Source organism: Phyllopteryx taeniolatus, chromosome 10 (genome assembly GCF_024500385.1).
Source record: "Phyllopteryx taeniolatus isolate TA_2022b chromosome 10, UOR_Ptae_1.2, whole genome shotgun sequence".
Lineage (NCBI taxonomy): Eukaryota > Metazoa > Chordata > Actinopteri > Syngnathiformes > Syngnathidae > Phyllopteryx > Phyllopteryx taeniolatus.
In genome coordinates this window covers 24,284,591-24,306,976 of record NC_084511.1, presented here as the reverse complement: position 1 = coordinate 24,306,976, position 22,386 = coordinate 24,284,591, and the positions used below count along the sequence as shown (strand labels likewise).

The following is a 22,386-nucleotide window of genomic DNA, read 5'->3' as shown; positions in this document are numbered from 1 at the left end:
CAATTTTGTTATCATCACAATATAGTATTTTTTTTCAACAGCTAAAAAATGATATAGCGTAATGTAATTTTAAGTCACAGACATTTTCTTAATAGCCTAAATTTATTAATACTAAAAAAAAAAAATAATTATTATTATTAAATTATATTTTTCTATTATAGATTTAACAGTATTTGTATTACCTCGCTGAACTTTTTCTTCTGGGTTTGGGTCGCTTGCGTCCAAAAATGGCAGGAGTGAGATATTTTATTCTATTGGCAACTCACTTAAAAATATGCATAGATCGTAAACAATTCAGACATGCCCATCAGCATACATTGTGGCCGTCTATGATGGCGCATTTGAAGTTTTATCCGACTGCATTCGAACGACTCCCGTGTGGTGACTCCTCCAAAGTATTTAACCGGAATATCTTGATGAAACGACTCATTTCCGCCATTGCTGACCGTCCTCTCTCCCTTTTGCCTCCCTTGCTCTCGTCAACATTTTGCACATTTGGCCTTTAATATTCCCATTGTTACGAAATTCACTTCACTCGCTGTTTTATTTAATCGTCCATGAGTCTGCCTCAAAAGAGTCAAGTGTCATTTTTTTGTTTGTTTGTCAGCCCCTTTCGCCACCCCTCCCAACAAACACACACACACGCACGTACACACACACATATCCATCTCAGGAAATTGCGGACCCTGTAATGTCCCCCTCTTCCTCCTCCTCCTCCCTTGTCGGAGTGATGTAGGATCACAAGTATGGGGCAACACCTTCCAAGGAGAAAACACATGCACTTTGACAACACACACAGTTTCCTAGTGCTGAGTGCTGCGGGGCCGGAGAACGACACACGTGTTGCGTTGGACCAAGCTGAGTTGAAGTTTCACCAAAGTCAAGGTAAGAAAGTTGTTTCTTGATGGAAGTTTTTTTTTTTGGATTGTTTTTTTAATGTTTTGAGAAAAGTTGGCTTCTACTCTGTCATTCATTCACTCACATATGTGGTCAGTGATGTTCGTTTTCAAATTCACATTTCTCACTTCGCATTATCGCAGATGAATGAATGCTATGCGACCCCAAAACAAAGCAGAAGTCTTTTAATGCCTTAAGGTGTCGTATTATCGTACAGATAATCGTATTCATCGCTGAAGTATTTTAAGCATGTGAGTTACACAGCGCATTACAACATATTGCCGTTTTCGATAGTGAGCATTTTTAAAATGATTTCCTCACTTCGTTACACCTGCGCAATGTAATGTGTTTTATCAAAAATGTTGCCTTTGCATATGCCAATTAACAAGCAACATTATTGTCTTTGTAAAATCACCTTTTTTTTATGCAGCTCTTGTATTGGATAAAAGATTGTGCACGTGTACCTAATGAAGAAAAATTCTTTGCATGAAGATTGAGGTTTATATAGTTTACCCTCCACCAAACAAATACTTTTCAAACTTAAGGCCTTAATTATTATTATTATTATTATTATTATTTTCTGAGTAATTCTTTTGAGGGCTTTTTTTTTTTTTTTTATATATATTTTTTAAATATTTTTTCCAATAAATGTTTCCACCTGTTTTTCTGACAAATTATTTTCCACCAGTTTTTCTGACAAATCTTTTTCTGAGTTATCGGGACACATCAAACTCACGCGAGAACCTGCGAACTGCAAGTGACCCTTTGCGGACTCCGTAGTAAGCAACATGACCGGCTTATTTAGTTTGATCAAGTTTTATTTTGATATGGGTTTAAGACACTGGGAGATACTCCTGTCTTTGAGTCACATAGATGGCATTGTTATTAGTTTGTCGACATTACGCAGGCACATGCGGACTTTGCGTTTGTTCAGGAGGAAAGCCCTTTCAGATCTGCTAGATACAGCAATGTTTGTCCAGAATCAGTTGGACAGATATGGTATGCTCCATGAATACAAGATGATGCATTTAATATGCATTCAGGCTGGCTGCGTGGTGACTCAAGAGACGATCAGGAGACTGATGAAAATACTGGACACGTGGTGTGCAACTGAGGCGCCGGAATCTGCTTCGCCGGCGTATGTACCACAATCCTGGCCCAGCAGTAATCCGCCATTAGTGAGTCCGCAAAGAGTCACTTGCAGTTCGCAGGTTCTCACGTGAGTTCGATGTGACCCGATAACTCAGAAAAGAATTAGTCAGAAAAACTGGTGGAAAAAAATTAGTCAGAAAAACAGGTGGAAACATTTTTTGTCAGAAAAAGCAGGTGGGAAAGAAATTCATCAGAAAAACAGAAAAAAAATTCCAAAAAACAAAGCCCTCAAAAAAATTACTCAGAAAAACAGGATTTATTTATTTTTTTTTTATCCAAGTGAATGCAATACGCTTCCGTACGTAATTATCCTTTAAAAATGACTCATCCTAAAATCTATCAAATTCATTTTTATTTTTTTTTTAAAACACATTTTCTTGTTAATTCACCACCATGATAGATCGATGACGAGAGTAGATACTTTTTTCATCCCGTGAGAAAACAACAAAGTAATAACAAATACAAAAAGCAGCAAAATTTTGAAACTCAAGAAAAAACAGATTTAAAATGTTGCACGTAAATATAGTCTGTGCTGTAGTAGTGTTTGTACAATTAGTGCAAAGTGCGTAGTATGATATCCTTGATAGTAATACATGATACAATAATTCTAATACAGCCAGTATGTACAATGTATGAAACTGTTGATATGCATGTTATGCATGCGTACAGTTAATAGGGCTCTGGCACATTGAAACTTGAAACAAATTATAAACATTCAAATACAGTGGTAAAATGTAAATGTGCTAATATAGTAACATTCTTGATTCATATTTGAAAAAATGTTAAATTATCCCTCTACATTTTTTAAAAATGTGGAAATCAGTTATAGATTTCTTGCTAAAAAGGCAAGAAACAACAATCAAAAATCATAAATTATTGAACGGTGAAAGGCAATAAAATCCAAATTAAGCAAAATATCAATATTGCAATGTGTCGTGAACCTTCAGAGCTCCGAAAAATTCTCAACTTTGTCTCCCTTAAGCCGTGTACATCCGTCTCACGTGCACGTCTTCCCTCAGTCCCGTGCTTCTTTCATGATTTAGCGTGGCGCCCCACCTGCTCCGTTGTTTATCTTCACATGAGCTCACCCGCTGCTGTTCCAACAAAGAACAACGGCAAACTCTGCCACCCGGTGCACGTTTGGGACAGCGATTAGTGTTGGACAAGCAAAGGCGGCCCGCTCCATTAGCGCTGAATGCTAACAGTGTGCGAGACTCTGGCAAATGTCAGGTCATTATCAAAGTTCCATGTGGGAGACTGAGAAAGAAGGGAGTTCCAGTGGTGAGGTAAACAGTTCAAAGTGGCGATAAGGTTGAAACACTTTTTTTTTTTGTATTCATAACATCACAGCGTGCAGTCTGTTGCGGCTCACTACTTTTTTCAAAACTGTGGCAAACGTCTTGTGTTTGTCATGTGCAGGAAGTCTTTGAATGTGCGTGTGAACGTTCAATACAATCTTCTTTGGTTGAAGGACTCCAGCGAAGCCTGAGAGATCTCATCAGCTGACCTAACATGGGATGAACTCCTGACTTCGGAGCCCCAAGGTACTTTCTTCAGTGACGTCTGTAGGCCTCTTCGGTCAATGTATCGCAACATTTATCCATCCAAGGCATATTTTACTTTGGGGGAGAAATCTCACACCAAAAATGTCATTAAAGTGGATACACAGGTGTACCTTGTCCCATCTAGTGGAAGAGATGGTTTTAGATGGAAGATGATTTAATTGTTCTGCCTGTCACTACAGTATATGTCACTGGCGTAGATAGAGCAACAAAGAATTCCCCGTTTATAGCGAAGGATACGTTCCGGACCCACAAGCAGTAGGTGAAAATCTGTGATATAGAGAGACCATATACAAGAAAAATAAAATTTGATTTGATAGTTTTATCCATCCCACACAATTTAAACACTTAATGTTTTTAAAATTAAAACACAGAGAAGGTGGAAGAGCGAGGGGAATTTTTTTTTTTTTAATTTATTTTTTAAATGTTTTTATTTAGTATCACTTGACAGCCAGCATATTGACTGGGGTTTTAGGCTGGCGTGGCCGCATTAGAACGCCTCGTTGTCAGCCGTGAGTGCCCACACATCACAGAGAGAAAGCGGAAGAGCGAGGGGGGATTCAGACATGACAGCCAGCGTGTGGACAGGAGCTTAGTGCTGGTTTAGAGCGCCTCGTTGTTGCAGTGTGGAAAAGCCACCGCAGGCTTTGAGAGGATATATTTTCATAGCTCAAACATGTAATTATGGGCATAAGAAAGATGCTAAATAAAGTAGCTTCCATTTTTCCAGGTTTGATTGAAATGTTTGTTTGATTGACCGTTGAGTGGTCTGCGCTTTCAGTGCTAAGCTGACGCGCTCACAGCGTTTTTCACGATTTGAAGACTCATTTTAAATAGTTATTATATTTAAATTTGGCAGGGTTGTTAACAACACTTCTGTGGTGTGGCAAATTTAGAAGACATTTATTTTCACTTGACAGGAACCTTAAATTTCTGAAGACACTTTTTACACATTGTAAATGAATTTGAACAAAAAACATAATTGCAAGAAAATGTACAGAACATATTGTATGGAGCGCAATATAGCGGGTGAACTCCGTAAATGAAGATTAAAGTGAAACGATTGAGTGATCGTATCCAGCAGCACACTGGTTGGGAATCACTCTCTTACATGACCTACACGTCACAATGGCTTCCTCTCACTGTTTATACTATTTCACTATTCAGTTGGCTCCTGCGTTGTTTTCATTGTCGCACAGTGTGAGAAACGAGCGCTCCCATGGAGGCTTGAACGTGAATTGGCCACCTGCAAAATGAATCAACGGGCAATGACGGCGCATGTTGCCGCTTGAAAGGAAGTTTCATAGAAATCCAGAGTTTCCTCTCCAAGGAAACCAAAACAAAACGTGATTGGCACTCATCCATTTTCTATAGATCTTATCCTCATCAGGCTCACGGTTGACCTAGAGCCCATCCCAGCTGACTGGGAAAGTCACCTATTAGGCTTCAGCTTACTCGCAACCCTAGAGAAGACAAGCTCTGTACAAAATGAATGGAAGTCCATTTCATCATAAGATGCAGTTGACGGAATTAAATATGTATTCATTGTCTTAGCGAGAGGGACTACAAAGAGGAGATGAAAGCACAGGGAAGTTTTTTAAGTAACTTGTCGAAGGAGGATGGATTACACGTCAAGAAAGAACAGCTGCGCTTAATTTTAAAAGAACTTGACCCAAGAGGTGTTGAACTCAGCAGAAGGCGACGCCTCCATCGCCGAAGCTATTTCGCAAAAGGTCCCAATTACATTCGGCATTTCGACTCATACGACAAACTGAAAGCATTTGGTATATGTATTAACAGCTGCATTGACGGTTTTCCCGGAAAATCATCTGGATGAATGCGTTCGCAACCAGCAGTGACCCAAAAATCGTTGGAGGCTACTACATGGAGGCAGTCCACAGATTAGGTGGTAGTCCAAGGATTGCGAGAGGCCACCGGGGCACAGAGAATGTTAACGTCAGAGACTTTCAGCGATATCTCCGTCGCAACATTCACGACGGTAGCGGTGTTGACAATGACATCGAAGGCGCAAGCACAGTGAATCAGCGCATCGAGAGTTGGTGGGGCTTCCTCAGAAGGGGAATCAATTGAATTCTACATCTCTCTCTTTACTGACCTGAAGGACCGTGGTTTGTTCGAGGGGACGTATTTGAACAGAAATCTCATTCAGTTCTGCTTCCTGGGCATAATTCAGGTAAGATGTGTAATTTAATGTTCAATTTTCATCTTAAATTTTTATGCCAATGTGCGCCAAATTATTTTTCACATTCTCCAATGAGAAGACTGAAAAATGTCGTAATTGTCGTCATCCACGGAGTCCCTCACAATAATAAATCTTTTTTTTTTTATTATTTCTTTTTTTTGCATATGCCACATAGTTCTGCCTGTTACTGTGTCAAAAATACACTACACCCAAATTTTCAATATTAGAAGGAAACCAACAAAGCTATGATCTCCTACTAAATAGCAATCATAAAAACAGATCATGAAAATGCTTACGGTGTAGGCCTATTTATCGAGGATCCACAACAACAAGAGGTTGCATTAACATAATAGTCGCTTTTGTATGTATCTATTTAAAGTAGAAATCAGATGCACTTGCAATCAATTCATTGATTTTGACCTCTTGTGTTCCCCAAATAAAGGGTGCAGCAATGTATTTTTAGCACAATACTGGTCCGTTTTCACGTCAGGTCCGGAGCTGTACATGGTACTGAAATGTCAAAAGCCGTACATTTAATTCTCTGCTCTTGGACACTTTATTTCATGTGATTTCCCCCCCCCCCCCCCCCCCCCCATTACTTAATAATTAAAAAAAACAGCAACCTTTAAAATTAATTAGTTCAAAATGTTCCACATAACATGAATAATAAGTTGTTCTCTTACTATCTATAATGCAGCCTATCATTTCCCCCCCTTCCCCAGCATGAATTAGATGAGACCATCCGTGTGTGGGATGCACACATCATCAGACCGTCGAAGAATGCCAGGGTAACCAGTGGCCGTCCCCAAATCATGTACACGTTCCCAGAACTCTACTCAACTTCTGACTGCATATCCCCAGTTGACAGTGCTGATGTAAAGTAGTGTTGGAGTGACTGCAGATTGCCCCCAGCAGTGCCATGTGACACAGACATCTACAACATCTGCAATATTATGATGGTGGAGTCACAGATGCATCTTCCAACTGATGCTTATCAAGCATTGGATCTGTACCTCCACTTGAAGCACGAGATAATAACTGCCCTCTAATTTGAGAGATAACTACATTTGGAGTCCTTAAATGAACATTTGTTTAGACCGTTATTCACAGTCCACCATGGTGTACTGCAGGGGGGTCAATTCTTTTTTTGTTGCGGGCCACACTGTAGTTGTGGTTTCTCTCAAAAGGCCATTGTGGTTGTGAATCCCCATTAATGTAAAATTGCCTAATATTAGTAGTTTTGAAATCAGAAGTCAGTAAAAATTGTTCAAATAATATTCAATTTATTTTGAAAGGAGCATTGGTAACAAAAAAATGCATGCGATATCTCAAAGTTATAAAGGCAATTTTTTCGTATTTTAGTAAGAAAGATGAAGTCGACGTACATGATTTGTTTTCGTGGGCCACAAAAAAATGATGTGGAAGGCCGGATCTGGTCCCCAGGCCTTGAGTTTGACACATGATGTGTAACGCAAATGTAATAAATTCTTCTGATTAAATTTGTAGAAGCTTGGTTTGGAACTTTGAGCTGATTCTTACTATGTGCACACTGACTATAAAACTTAAGAGTACTTGGCAGATAAGTTACATCTAGGACAGTAGAAGCCATATAGCTTCAATGAACATTTTCAATTTGTTGTACAATATTTGTATTTGCATATACAGTACGAACAGCATTGTCATGGATGTTTTGCTTTACCTTGGTCATGAACAGCAAATGAACAAAACCCTAACAAAGCATAACACCAAGGCAGGACAGGAGAGAGAATCTGAAACTTTATTTAATACTTTTCTCTTGACAATAACTGCTAGTACTGCATAATTAACATATTGTTAGCCTAGTAGCATCATTGCCCAAGTGATTTTTTTTTTTTTAAACTTACCTTAACAATATCTATTTAAAAATATATATACTTGCCCCAAAAATTGTTTTTGCTTTGCCTGTGTAGATTCTCAGTCATCCACGTCATGATAATCCACAAAAGGTTTAATTGAGACAACTGCATTCTTCTGGTTTTCCGAAAATATTTAATGACTCGGACCAATATTCTATTTGGCTAACAACTATGTGAGGCTCTCACAAAAACAGCTATCAATAGCATTTTGGAAGAAAAAAAAATTGCTACCTTTGTATTTGTATCAAACAGATATTTTTTTTGAACTAACTGCTGTTAAACCAAGTAAACAATTGCATAAAAGGAGCAATAAAAACATGCTAAATGTGCTTGAAAGAAGTGAACATCACTTTTTGAAAGGCTTTCACTGTCTTTTGGATCTGCGCAAATTGTCAATTATTGTGTTGACGCATATTACGGCACACGTAATTAACAATGAAAAAAAACAAAACCAAGACCTGTTGTCATATATGAATGAACAAATAAACAGTCATTCACAAGCAAAGATGGGGCGAGGTTCACCTCTTTGTGAACAAGTGCGTGAGAAAAGAGTCGAACAGTTTAAGGACAATGTTCCTCAACGTACAATTGCAAGGAATTTAGGGATTTCATCATCTACGGTCCATAATATCATCCAAAGGTTCAGAGAATCTGGAGAAATCACTGCATGTAAGCGGAAAGGCCGAAAACCAACATTGAACGCCCGTGACCTTCGATCCCTCAGTCGACACTGCATCAAAAACCGACATCAATGTGTAAAGGATATCACCACATGGGCTCAGGAACACTTCAGAAAACCAATGTCAGTAAATACAGTTCAGCGCTACATCCGTAAGTGCAATTTGAAACTCTACTATGCAGATCAAAAGCCATTTATCAACAACACCCAGAAACGCCGCCGGCTTCTCTGGGCCCGAGCTCATCTAAGATGGACGGATGCAAAGTGGAAAAGTGTTCTGTGGTCCGACGAGTCCACATTTCAAATTGTTTTTGGAAATTGTGGACATCGTGTCCTCCGGGCCAAAGAGGAAAAGAAGTGCAAAGTTCAAAAGACAGCATCTGTGATGGTATGGGGCTGTGTTAGTGCCAATGGCATGGGTAACTTACACATCTGTGAAGGCACCATTAATGCTGAAAGGTACATACAGGTTTTGGAGAAACATATGCTGCCATCCAAGCAACGTCTTTTTCATGGACACCCCTGCTTATTTCAGCAAAATAATGCCAAACCACATTCTGCACGTGTTACAACAGTGTGGCTTCAGAGTAAAAGAGTGCGGGTACTAGACTGGCCTGCCTGCAGTCCAGACCTGTCTCCCATTGAAAATGTGTGGCGCAATATGAAACGTAAAATACGACTACGGAGACCCCAGACTGTTGAACAGCTGAAGCTGTACATTAAGCAAGAATGGGAAATAATTCCACCTACAAAGCTTCAACAATTCGTGTCCTCACTTCCCAAACGTTTATTGAATGTTGTTAAAAGAAAAGGTGATGTAACACAGTGGTAAACGAGACCCTGTCCCAGCTTTTTTGGAACAGGTTGCAGCCATAAAATTTTAAGTTAATGATTATTTGCTAAAAAAAAAAAAAATCAAAACAGGAAACTGAAACTTTTGATCGATTAATTTTTGTTTGAATTTTAAAAAGTATTGTTCAAACATGTTGGCAAGAATTCTTACAATACTTCCATACTCAGTATATTACAGACTATTCCAAGGTTTACCTGGAACTAGGTGCTGGATCTAGATCAAAGGAGCTCTCTGGGTGAGCCACTTGATTGTTTCTAGTCCTCTAGTGATGTCTCCAAGATCGTCGCCTCAAAGATTGTCTCTGCATTGCCAATAATAAAGAAAGGTCTTAGCAGATCAGCAAATTGTAGGTTTATATAGTCATGCTACCCAATTGTTCAATGATTTTTTTTTCTAAATAGTGTTGAAAGAAGTTGAGCAAAAGAGTTCAGAATGTGAGTTTGCATAGCTTGAGTAATTGCAACTCAACGACAACCCCTGACTTAGATGTTTTTGCAGGCTTCAAATAAATTGGACTTATCCCGCAAAACCACAGATGACATCAGTGACTGGACAGGTACAACTAATATCTAATATCTCCAACTGAGAATCTGATGTGTGCCTTGGTTTAAATTGCAGGATCAGCTGGATTTGATCTGTGCTCTACTGTAGAAATATACAGGCCAGTTGTTACACACAATCAGAGCCCCATGACATTTGCTATTCAACAATCTGGAATATGCCTATACATAACAAGCTACACTTGTAACCTATACTGTAACTCCTGCCCGAGATTTCAAACTTAAAAGATATCTATACTATTTTACTATGTGCGGTAACCTATGTATTAAAACCACACGTAACACTACATTACCTTCATTACCTTCACGTTCTCATTGTAACAAGAAGGTTTCTCATTCTAAAGAGAAACGTTCTCCTTGTAACGAGAAAAGTTTCTCATTCTAATGAGAAAAGTTTCTCATTCTAACGAGAAACGTTTCTCATTCTAACGAGAAACGTTTCTCATTCTAACGAGAAACGTTCTCATTGTAACGAGAAGCTTTCTCATTAGAATGATGGATGTTTTTTTGTTTTTTTTTCCATGTCCCTTTAGGGGCCCCGTACAAATTTGTCATGAGTATGCTGCAAATAGGCAGAGGGTTCACTGTCAGTGAAATGTTCATATCGGTATGACATCATCAATGTGTGACTTCTCACCTAGCGTTCAGGGGAACATCCTTATGGGACTTAGCTTCCTGCCAGTGCAGCGCTGGGGTGACGCACGTGTGCATAAATAAAAATCAGCCCGCCAAAAACGGGTGTTGCTTGTTTACACGTAGAGCGGTCCTCTAAAAGGAACTTCCTGTTTATGACCAGCAAGTGTATCCTGACTGCGAGCGCCGCCACATCCCCTGACCTTTAACCCCGGAGAGGGGTGGACACCATGCGCTGCACCACGGTCCTGGCCCTCTTGTTCGGGGTGGTGCTGTACCTGGGCATGGGAGCGCTGGTCTTCCAGAATCTGGAGGCTTCTGAGGAGAACGACAAGTTCCAGGAGCTGCTGGTCGCCAAGAACAACTTCCTGAACAATCACTCCTGCGTGAGCGAGGGGGAATTCTACAAGCTGGTGAAGGTATCAGAGGACTCGTTAACGCACCGTCCTTACGTAACGCCAATTAAGCGCACACAAACATAAGCAATAAATGTCCACACAAATGTGAGTATTTGATTCATTTTCAGTCTTTTTATATACATTCCCAGATGCATGAAGATTTTGATTTGGCAGTTTTCAAGATTTGAATAAATGGTTGCAATGAATGCACTATATATATATATATATATATATATAATGTTTTTATTTTATTTTATATTGTATATTGTTATATTTTTTGTTTTTAGAATATTTTTTATTTATGCATTTTATATTTATTATACATATAATTACATTTAAATTATATATTTTTATTTACAAATACTATTCAAAGCATGGTTTGAATGTATACTTTTTGTTTTCTATATTTTTTCTTTTTATATATATATATTTTTTTGTGTGTATTTATATTTATACTTTTTATTTATAGATTTTATTAAACATAGACATTTAATTATCTATTTTATATTTAAGCTTACTATATAAATTAGGTTTTTGATTTTTTTTAAATAATTCTTTTATTTTATTACACAGTATATTCTTAAAATATATATGGATTGTGCATATTTCAATTAAAATTCTATGTTATGCTTTTTTAACTTAAATGTTATGTTTAAATTGGGCTTCTGGAGGTAAATTATTTTTAGTATTTCATTTTTAAAAATTGTTTTTATCTACATTTTTTAATTTAACTTTATCAACTGCAATATTAAAATGTACAGAATCAAAATATTTCCACTTCATTATTGGTTTCGTTATTTGATTGACAAAGTATAGGACTAACATTACTAACTAACTAACAGTAAAAAAAAAAAAAAAAGTGGAATTGCATTACGTTCAAATTATTTGTAAAAGAAAATGATCAAATGTATTTTAATAGATTTATTCCATGTTTCCCTTAATCAGTGCTTTTTTTCTATTCCTGCACCTATACAAAATGATTCAAATATTCTTATAACCCCTTAAAATTTGACATTTAAATAATACTTTTACTTAAATAAAAACTTTTAAAAAACATCAATATAATTAAACAAAAAAAATGTGCATTAATTAGGATGCTCATTGTGATTATTGTGTCCTTTCCAAGAAAGGCCCTTCCTCACATTTCTGGTAGACAGAATGACTTATGCGAGTTATAGCGCCACCTCCTGCCGTGGAATGCACTTGACAGCTGGAAAATGGTATCATTGTATTTTTGTGTTGGTTTTTTAAAAAGTATGTACACACAGCCTAACAGACTTATGTCTTGTTACGCATCTGACATGTTTGGTGGACGTCGCCCAGGAAGTCTCATCTGCCGTGGAAGCAGGCTTGGAGGTGGGCAGCCTCTCCGCCAACTTCACCACCCGCTGGGACGTGGCCTCCGCCTTTTTCTTCTGCGGCGCCATCATCACCACCATAGGTTCGCCAAACGTCTTACCCACCACCTCAGCCGTGATGCGCTCCTGACTTCCGCCGTCTTCTCTCCTCCAGGTTTCGGGAACCTGTCTCCTCGGACGTGGTACGGCCAGCTGTTCTGCGTGTGCTACGCCCTGGTGGGCATCCCCATGTTCGGCATCCTGCTGGCCGGAGTGGGCGACCACATGGGCACCGTGCTGCGCAGGGCGGTGGCCAAGATTGAGGACCTCTTCCTGGTGAGAATATTCCAGTGACCCCTGCAGGTGGAGAAAGATCTTACGCTCACCGTTCTCCACTTTAGCTAAAACTGACTGAAGATTTTTTTTTTTTTTTTAAACTTGTCAAAAGAAGCCAATTTCACGATCACATCCCTTGTAATACGGACTCTTTCAATTTCAGTGACCGCTCCTTACTTTAGCATTTTGAGCAACACTGACTATTTGAAACTGTTATCAATTATACCAAAATTTGAGGCATAAACCTTACATTGGTTGTTGAACTAATGTGTAATGTACAACAACATTTAAGCAGCATAAAACCAGAAATAAGTTGACAATCATGTCATGTGATCATTGTGATCTGGAATGTACTTGTTTGATTTTGACACAATTTGAACTGTGTTATACAGTTGTTGTTTTTTTTTTATTCAGTTTTATCAGCAATGACAGTAACTGGGACACAGCCCTTACGCAAATAGCTTAAAAAAAAGTATTTTATGCCTTGCTCTAAAAATCTTTTATAATTGCTTATATTAATCATTTAATCTTTAGCTATTCCACAAACTATAATCCCAAAGTTTAACCCTTAAAAATAGATTGCTTACAAATGATTTGATTTACAAAAAAATGTCCCGGAAATATGCATGCACATTGCGGTGTCGAGTCTCTGTAACTTTCACTAACAACCCAGGCTCAACTTCGCTCCTCACCAACATTCAAAGCTTGTCTCTGAGTCAAGATGTATCACTTCAGCATTTCGGAAAGAGTGTAAAAAAACATGCTTAGGTATTTTTTTCAGCGAATATCTGTATATACTCTAGGTTCCACACAAAAAAAAAAAGAAAAAATTGCGAATGGGTGAATTTGTGAATACAGTAGTGACTGCACCAATGCGGGGGATTATTCCATAAGTAGAAAACTGCTGGAGATGATAGACCAACAAAATTGAACGGTTTTAGAAATTAAATATTAGTCAGTATTAGAAAACAAATTCAACAAATAAAGAGTGCAGGTGCCTCGATTCAACTTTTGCGGGTTAACTTGTTGATGACTGAGAATCTACACAGACATAAAGAAAAAGACCATTTTTAGCAAGCACATTGATTTTTTTGTATTGATATTGTGACAGTAAGTTAAAAATGACTTCGGCGATGACAGTTATGCTATTAGGCTAATGAAATCCTTCCATTTCATACATCCAAATCAATTTTTAAAAATCGAGGATTAGTTGCGTTGTTTGCAGCTTCTTCACTAGAATGGCGACGCCGGCACTTACGATCACTTGTGTGTATTTGCTGCCATGTTTGTGTGCGTGTTTGCCTGCGTGTGTGTCTGTGTGTGTTAGAAGCGTCAAGTGCGACCCACCACGGTGCGAGTGATCTCAGCCGTGCTCTCCATCCTCATCGGCTGCCTCATCTTCCTGGCCGTGCCCACTGTTGTCTTTCAGAAGTCCGAGGAGTGGTCCTTCCTGGAGTCGTTCTACTTTGTGGTCATCACGCTCACCACCGTGGGCTTCGGAGACTACGTACCGAGTGGGAACACGCACACACACACACGTCAGACTGTGGATGTTGCGGTGTAAATTTTCATGATGAAACAGATTTTCATCTGCATTAGATAAAACCAATCATGGACTTTTAAGCCTTTATTTGTCACTCATTAAAAGACTTATATCTTTTCAGCTCAGAAAATTATATATTACTATAATTAGCCTATACACAACTTAGTTACTACAACAAACATGGATCAAAAAGCCCTTTGAGCACCTGCTAGGTGTTAATCGGATCAAAAAAAAAAAAAAAAAAAAAAAAAGGGCAGAAAGTCCCATGACCCAAAATGGGAAATTTGGGAAAGGCTGCCTTAGAGAATAATATGAATAGACGTTTGAGTTTGTTTGTGGGAGTGCGTGCGTGTGCATAGGTGTGTCGTCGTTGGTCCGTGTGTGCTTTCGCATTTGTCCATCCATGTGTATATCTGTCTGTGTGTGTATCCATTCGTGTGTGTGTGTGTGTGTGTGTGTCCAGATGGTAGTCACGCTGGCAGGCTGTTCTTCAAACCTCTGGTGTGGTTGTGGATCGTGTTTGGTCTGGCCTACTTTGCCTCCATTCTCACCATGATTGGCAACTGGCTGCGTGTGCTCTCCAAGAGGACCCGCGCAGAGGCGAGAGACACACGCTCGCGCACACACACATTTGGATGATGCATTTGCATGCATGAGCAATTAACTTTTCATTCTCAAGAATATTAAACACTGGCATTGAAATGTAGAACAATAAATAAAATATTTTAGATACAAAATATGAATAAAACAGCCTCAGGGTCTGTTCACAAAAAATGCACCAAATATTAAACATTTGGCACAGAGGTTTAAAGAGGCAATATACTGACAATCAAGTTTCCTGTTAGTTAAGAAAAGGTGCAAAGTAACAACATTAATAACAGGACAACAAGTCGATCAAAGCAACCTGTTTTGCATCAAGATTCATACTGCCTATCAAAGGTCTGCAGCATTTCTTTAAACGCTGCTTTCGCAATATGTTGGATGGCTGCATATTTGCATTGTTGAGCTACGGCTTTGTTCACTCATTCAGTGCCAAAAACGTATTCATATATTTTCTTTTGAAATCTGAACGTTCAGTGTCAAGAACATACTGGTATTTTTTTTGTTTTTCTTTTTTTAAATCTGAACGTTCAGTGCCAAGAACGTATTTTTATGAATACAACCAGGAAATGCCTGGCGGTCTTCTGCTGTCACAGTCGAACTAGTTGAAGCATTTTACACTCGAACAGATAATGTATATTTATAGATTTTGCAACGTACAGTACATGTTGTGGTGGTAAGCAGACGTATGTGTGTATTATAAATGTGACTGAGTACAACAGAGATCTTGGACGTATGAAGAAGACCAAGTTCTCCATATATGGAATGCCTCTGAACAACAGAATCCATGTGTGACGTGATAGCTGTTGAGGTGCGTCACTCGCAGCGAGTGTATATCGGTAAATACATTATTATTTTGAACTCAAAAGCCATGTCCAAATATTGTTTTAGCTGGTTCATGAAATAAAAAACACGAAAGCAAAAAGTATGCATAAGTGACTTTGTGCTTCATATTGTTCCATTTTTTTAAAAAAAATTAAAAATTCTAAGGTTTCTGAGAGAAATGGCTGAATTTAGTAAAACCTACCTTGGTTCTACTGCTGATTACTAAAGAATGGAAAAAGGAAGAAACAAACTTTTTTTCTGTTAAAAGAAGGAAGTCTATTCTTTCATTTGGTAGATACAGTGTACATATAATTGTAGAACACAACACTGTGCACACACAACAGCTCGCTCTGTCTGACTCCAGCATACGCATTTCAAACATTGACATGCACACAAAAATGTAGACCACGGCCAATCAGAGGCCGCCGTTCACTATCTCTGATTGGTTTAGACCACAATGGGTGTGTCGGCTTTCAAAGTCGCTGAGATTTTTTTTTTCCCTCCAATAGCTGGGCACATTTTTTTTAGGCGCACTGTTGAAAATTGTGGTCGCCCGTGCAACAAACAGGCTTACTCAAATGTAACTATTTTCATTTATTTAAAAAAAAAAAAAAAAAAAACATTCCGACTTTCAATCTTGAGGCGCCAAAATGCTGCACAGCTCCCGCAGAGTGAGGGAAGAGGCGGAGTTTTGCAACACTTTTCAGACAGTTGAGCGGTCGAGAGTTAATAGATATGTTCTTAATCTAGTTGCAACACTTTAAATTAGTTAATAATACTTGTTAGTGATTTATTGTCACTGCTGATGCTTCTTTTCATGTCAGATGGAGGAGTTGCGCGCCCACGCCACCGACTGGACGCAGCACATGTCCAAGGACTTCCGCATCCCCAATCCCTTGGAGTTCAACGACCCGTTCCTCCTGCAGCGCCGGCGCTGGAAGCGAAGCGAGCGTCGCCGCATCCGCCGCGGGGCCCAAGTCACGTTGGGTTACTGGGCCCAGGGCGGCTCCGGGAACGGACACCTCCGCGGCCGCTGGGGCGGCCCGTCCGGCTCCGTGAGCCACCTGGAGGGGCTCTGCTCCTCCCTGGAGAGGACGATGATGACCAAGCCGAGGGGGAGGCTCGGCGGCGGCGGCGGGACGATGCCGAGGACGAAGCCCTCCGAGCCGTCTGCGGTTTTGCGCCAACAGGCGCTGCGTCGCTCCTTACCTCACCTGCTCATGCGTTCCTTCTCCCTTCCCGCCGCTCCGTCCGCATTGGAGTTGGACTCCCCTGAAGGCGGGATGCAGGATGGCTCCCTCTCAGGATCTGATTTTGACTCCAGATCCGACGTCTCCTCCACGTCTTCGTCTTTCTCGGTTCTCCGGAAGCTCGGGGCTCACCGTGCGCTCGAAGCTGGAGGAGACAAAATGAACTCAGAAGAGGAAGACAGACGCGTTGAAAACAAACCCTCACTTGACCCAAGTTCCCTCCCCCCGTCGGCTTCCCTCCCTCCCTACTCCACGGGCCTCCTGGACTTCTTCGGCGAGAACCTGGCATACATCGACGAGTCGTCGGACGCGCTTAGCGAGCGCGGCGACGAGACAAGGCGGCACCTGCGGAAGCCCAAGAGGAAGAGCCTGAGGAGCGTGAAGAAAGAACAAGAGCGGAGCCCCCCGCAGACCAGGAGGCCCAGCGGGGACATGCAGCCACCGTCCAATCCGCCCACGCCGCCTCCGGACTCGCCGCTGACTCACACGGACTCGCCACAGACACTCTGACATTTCTCTCCTCGTGCCTTTTGTGAAGAAAAACCTTTCAGGTTTACAATGTCTCACCAACGATTTTTGAATGTCTGCGCAGGTTCTCAGTCATCCAGGTCACGTAATCTCAAGGGGTTGATTGGATGCGACTGGATTCTTCCTGGTTGTTGAAGACGATTCACCTTTAATCCAAAAGGATTCTTCAGTTGTAAATGTTAGCTGTATTAATTCCTTTGGATGGAGTTTCCCCGTGGGGTGGTCCCAATAGGGCTGTTATTATTCTTGCCAGGCGTGGCTAGTGAATGACCGTCCTTGCGTCCTGCATACCAACCGGTCGTTCACCTGTCCGGCAGCAAAAGAGCTCCTTCGTAGACAATTTACCCATGGAATGAGACCATCTTTTTGTGGGAACACACCCACCAGAGATAGGAACAAGGAGACGTCGAATATAAAATTTCCACAAACCAAAAGAGTCCAGTTGCCTCCATTCAACCTTCGTGGACGTGTGAATATTTGAAGTGAAAGCACTGCAGCTTACACCCACATGTCTTTGTGATGTCACCTTTTTGTGTGCGTGTACTTTTATTTGTGTAAATTAAATGAGACATATCATGGGCAGCATGGTGAATGCGTGATTAGCATGTGTGCCTCGCAGTTCTGAGGCGTGTAAAGTTCACTATACTGTAATTTTTTAGAGTTTTTCAAATTGTAAAAAACAAAACAAAACAAAAACATGTCGCCTTTAAATATGAATGATTGACTCAGCATTCGCACAATGACGCACTGAGCCACAAAAAGCCGCTTCCTTCCACAGACGTCCTTGTGTGTCGAACACAAGCGTGCGTGTGTGCAGACGCGCTGACCTCGGCGAGTCCTCGGTGACCTCGCCGCCGCTGCGGTCTGGACCGGAGTGTCTCGCTTACACGCGGCCCCGAACACGCTAACAAGAACAACAACGCTTGGGTCCGAGGCAGCCGCACATTTCATCATCCGCTGACAGCGGCATGGAAGTCACCAGGGCCTTACACTTGATGAATGTTTTAGCGTTATCATTGTCGTATTTTGTTGTGCGTGCCGACGATAAAATGAAACACCAGCTTGCCACGACTCAATACTAACTGGTGTTTTACAACATATATGTAGGCCTTTTTTTAATTTTACGAGCTGCAATAAAGTGCTGCCTTTAACCTCCGTGCCAGCACGCCCTCAAGTGTTTAAAAAGGGAACTTGTGTGGCTTTGGGCCTCCGCCGGTCAGGCCTCCTCTGCAGGCTGCAATAATGCTGAGGCCACAGAATGGACCTCCTCACCCTCCCATTCTCCTCCCTCAGTGTGTTTTCTGCTTGTATAACTTTTACATTTTGTCTTTATTGAGTTGGTGTTTTAAATTACTCCCTTGGAATAAACAGTGGGCAGCACTGTGGACTTTTTTTCTGGGGCTTTAACATGCAAATTCCAATGAAGTTGGGATGTTCTTTAAAATGTAAAAAAAAAAAAAAAAAAAAAAACAGAATATAATCATTTGCAAATCCTTCAGTCATTTAATATTCAAACTGATGAACATTTTATTTTTTTTGGGAAATATTCTCTCATGTTGAATTTGATGCCTGCAACACCTTACCAAAACGTTGGGACAGGGGTAACAAAAGACTTGTAAAGTTGAGGAATGTTTATATATATAAAAAAAAAAAAAAACACCTGTCTGGAACATTCCACAGGTCAACAGGTTAATTGGAAAGAGGTGAGTGTCATGATTGGGTGTAAAAGGAGCATCCCCGAGAGGCTCAGTTGTTCACAAGCAAGGATGGGGTGAGGTTCACCTGGACTGTTGAGCAGCTGAAGTTGTAATTCATTGAAGAATTGGAAAGAATTCCACCTAAAAAACTTCAATTAGTGTCCTCACTCCTCAGTTCCCAAAGACTATGGGAACTAACCCAGACAGAAAACCAAGAGTGGAACCCCTACACGTGTCAAGCATCATGACACGTTCTGGCAACTCCGGCAGCTACGTTGACACCGGCTGCCTCGCTTTTCCATCGGACCCTGTCAGTAAGGCCAAGAGGGAGTTCCTGGGAAATGAGCACACCAGGAAGGTCATTCCAGTGCTACTATTCCAGCGACAAAGCAATACAGGAGACCCTTCCACATCGGGCTCTTCACCCAAAGCAAGTGGTTCAACTCAACCAGGAACTGACCAAGATACATTCTCTCCTGAGACAAATGGATGCCACACAATGAGTGTTGTTCAAAGGACAGGTGATTTAAAAACAGTGGTAAACATGACCCTGTCCCAGCTTTGTTTGGAACGTTGCAGTCATCTAATTCAAAATGAGTGAATATTTAAAAAAAAAATGTAAATCTTTATTTCAACATTAAATATTGTGTCTTTGTAGTGTATTCAATTGATATTCAATTGAATACACTACAAAGTTGAAAAATGTTTGCAAGTTATTGTTTTTATTTACATTTTACACAATGTCCCAACTTCACTAAAATTGGGGTTTGTATAGTGGACTGACTTAAAAATATATTCATTGTGCTATCAAGTGGAGGTTCGAGGAGGAGCTGCACGCCAAACGAGCAAGTGATTTACGTGTCATTGAAGACTAGATTGTGCATTGCGTAAATAGGAGCATGAATCTTTTATGTGCCCTGTTACTGGCTGGTGACCAGTCCAGTCCTTGTCCCGCCTCTCACTTAAAAGTCTGCTGGGATGGGCTCCAGCTCACTTGTGGCCTGAATGAAGAAAATGGAGGGATGGATGCAAATGTGTGGCGCTGACCCATGTATATCACACGCAATATGAGGTGCAAGTGGCACGTCAATGCCTTTTTATCATCCTCTGAAGTGGGAAAGGGCAGTGACACGGTTTTCTCCAGTCAATGCGTAGACTGGAGGGGGTCCGCGTCCAGGGCCCACGTCCCTCCCTCCGTCCTCAAGGCCAGCGGCACGGAGCACAGCGGGCCGCAGTGGGATAAGTACAGGTTGGATATAGCAAGAGGTAGTTAAGTGGAAAAGACAAACAGATGCCGGGGCCAGTTTACTCAGGGAGGAGGGCTGAGGTGGCGGGAGGGGAAGGGGGGACCTCACCACACACACACACACACACACACACAGTGAGGCTGTGGCTTAAAAAAGGACAAGAAAAAACAATTTACTGCAATGACTACAGAAGTAAATCTCTTTTTTTTAGTTTAGTTTTTAGTTGTTGTTGTTGGGGGGGTAGGCTGGACATTTGTTAGTTTTATTGCATCATGGGGGAAAAAAAAACAAAACATTTTTCAGTCAATACATCTATCCATCAATTGTCAACACGGCTTATCCTGTTCAGTGTCGTGGTGTGGTGGAGCCTATCCCAGCTGACTTTGGGCAAAAGACAGACTACACCCTGAACTGGTCGCCAGTCAGTCATTCACACAGTCACTGAGTGGGAACTGAACCCATGCTGCCCGTACCATAGTCAGGCGAGTGTACCACTATACCATCAGTGACTCAGTCAGTACATAATACACTAAAATGTGCCAAGGAGAACAAGAATCTACCAATTTCAGCAAGAATAAAAAGCAGAAACTTGCCTTTGGTTGCTTTTACAAGTAAAAGTGTAAAATAAATGTAGAAAGATATCTCTGTTTTTTAGGTGTTAAAAACTTAAAAGTATGTACTGTGTGAAGATGAACTCAGAAAAATAATTATTATACATTTTCCACATACTTGCCATCCTATTTCGTAATTCGTGTAAAATAAATCACATAATTTGGAGACATGCTTTTCATTGTATATCAATTTATCCAATTTAGACTATTCAAATTTAGAAAGGAGTACTTGTTAAATCAGAATCAAAATCCTCTTTATTGCAAAGTATGTCAAAAACACACAATTCTAATAGTTTAGTGTGTCAATTTAAAAACTTGTAATATTGTGACAATCTACACGTTTTAATACTTTTTCAAGTTTTTTTTTGTTTTCAATATTTTATATGAGAATATGGATTTTAAGCAAGTGAAATTTAGACGTTATTTTTTTTATATGATCATCTACACAGCATATTAAATTTAATATTTAAATTTAAATTTTTCTTTTTGCTAAAAGACATTGGTCATTTTTAGCTATTAATTTTAGCACTGAATAACCTTTTCTATATTGAAGGTGAACGAGGCTAGCATTAGCGTTAGCAAGTTGCTCGTGTTTTCTGATCCAAGACGGCCCCAGTAGAAGCAAGGCATTGTGGGAAATGATAGCAGTGAAACGTTATTACGGCGCCATTTTTGCGCTGCCGCTATCAAACATTTTTAGAATAGATTATTCTATCGATTATTCCATTGATGAATCAAATAATTGCATTATTTTATTGCAAAATTATTTTGTCAGATTATTGTTTTATTTAGTATTGTTTAATAATTAAACAAAACCAAACAATTAATCATTATCACAAGAGGGAGTGATGCGTATTGATTAATGCGGAGGGCTACTAGTTTGATACTGTATAAATTTCTGAGGCAGCTTCAGGTTCAACTACACGTCAATCACAGGTTATTCATACAATGGCTGCAAAATGCCGCGTCATTGGCCACCATTCTGGTAAAATATGGGTTAAAAAAAAGACATTTGCGCTTAAAAGAACATCCAGGTAATTTGATTATTCTTTTTGTTTGTTTGTATAAAAAATATAGTTTATAATATAGACAATAATGTCTTTTTGTCCCCATGTTCTTAGCGCTAACCATATAGACCAAATGGATGGAAATGGATAGTTGACTTTTGTGCTCTTAGCTACTGAAGCAATGTAAAGTGTGTTGCTAGCCTAAGCGTCTTTACTTCAGTTTGGGAGCTAAAAATATAGTAAATAAACATGGGGACTGGCTAAGTTTTGGGGTAAATATAGAAATAAATGCAATCCCTCGGGGGTTCTGTTTAACAAATATGTGACAAACATTTAATGAGGCTATGAATATATTAAGCAGTGAGTAATATTTAGCACGCTTTAAATCAAACATGTTTCTTATGTAATTTTGATGAGACATTTTTAGACGTGCGGTTTGTTCAAAGCGGATGTGTCTATTTCACGCAGAGTTGAAAAAGCGCTTTTCCAGTCGCATAACTCTTCTAAACGCTCCTGCCCACTGCTGAGTGTCTTCATACTTCCATGAGTGGATGGCGGAACAGCAGCCATCGC

The 22,386-nt window shown here is 40.1% G+C and overlaps 1 protein-coding gene across 6 annotated transcripts; it reads left to right on the top strand.

Moving 5' to 3' along the window:
- The first annotated feature begins 670 nt into the window (after positions 1-670).
- Positions 671-17,833, top strand: kcnk4a (potassium channel, subfamily K, member 4a). 6 transcript variants are annotated; one of them, XM_061788043.1, is made up of 10 exons: positions 671-885; positions 1,941-2,035; positions 3,521-3,593; positions 9,740-9,797; positions 10,598-10,853; positions 12,156-12,273; positions 12,345-12,505; positions 13,833-14,019; positions 14,512-14,648; positions 16,298-17,833. In XM_061788043.1, the coding sequence occupies exons 5-10, from the start codon at positions 10,665-10,667 to the stop codon at positions 17,231-17,233; spliced, it is 1,728 nt and encodes a 575-aa protein (XP_061644027.1). In that variant the 5' UTR covers positions 671-885; positions 1,941-2,035; positions 3,521-3,593; positions 9,740-9,797; positions 10,598-10,664; the 3' UTR covers positions 17,234-17,833. The 6 variants fall into 6 exon arrangements, with proteins under 6 accessions (XP_061644027.1, XP_061644024.1, XP_061644025.1 ...); XM_061788040.1 differs by lacking the exon at positions 1,941-2,035; XM_061788041.1 differs by lacking the exon at positions 9,740-9,797.
- The last annotated feature ends 4,553 nt before the right edge of the window (positions 17,834-22,386 follow it).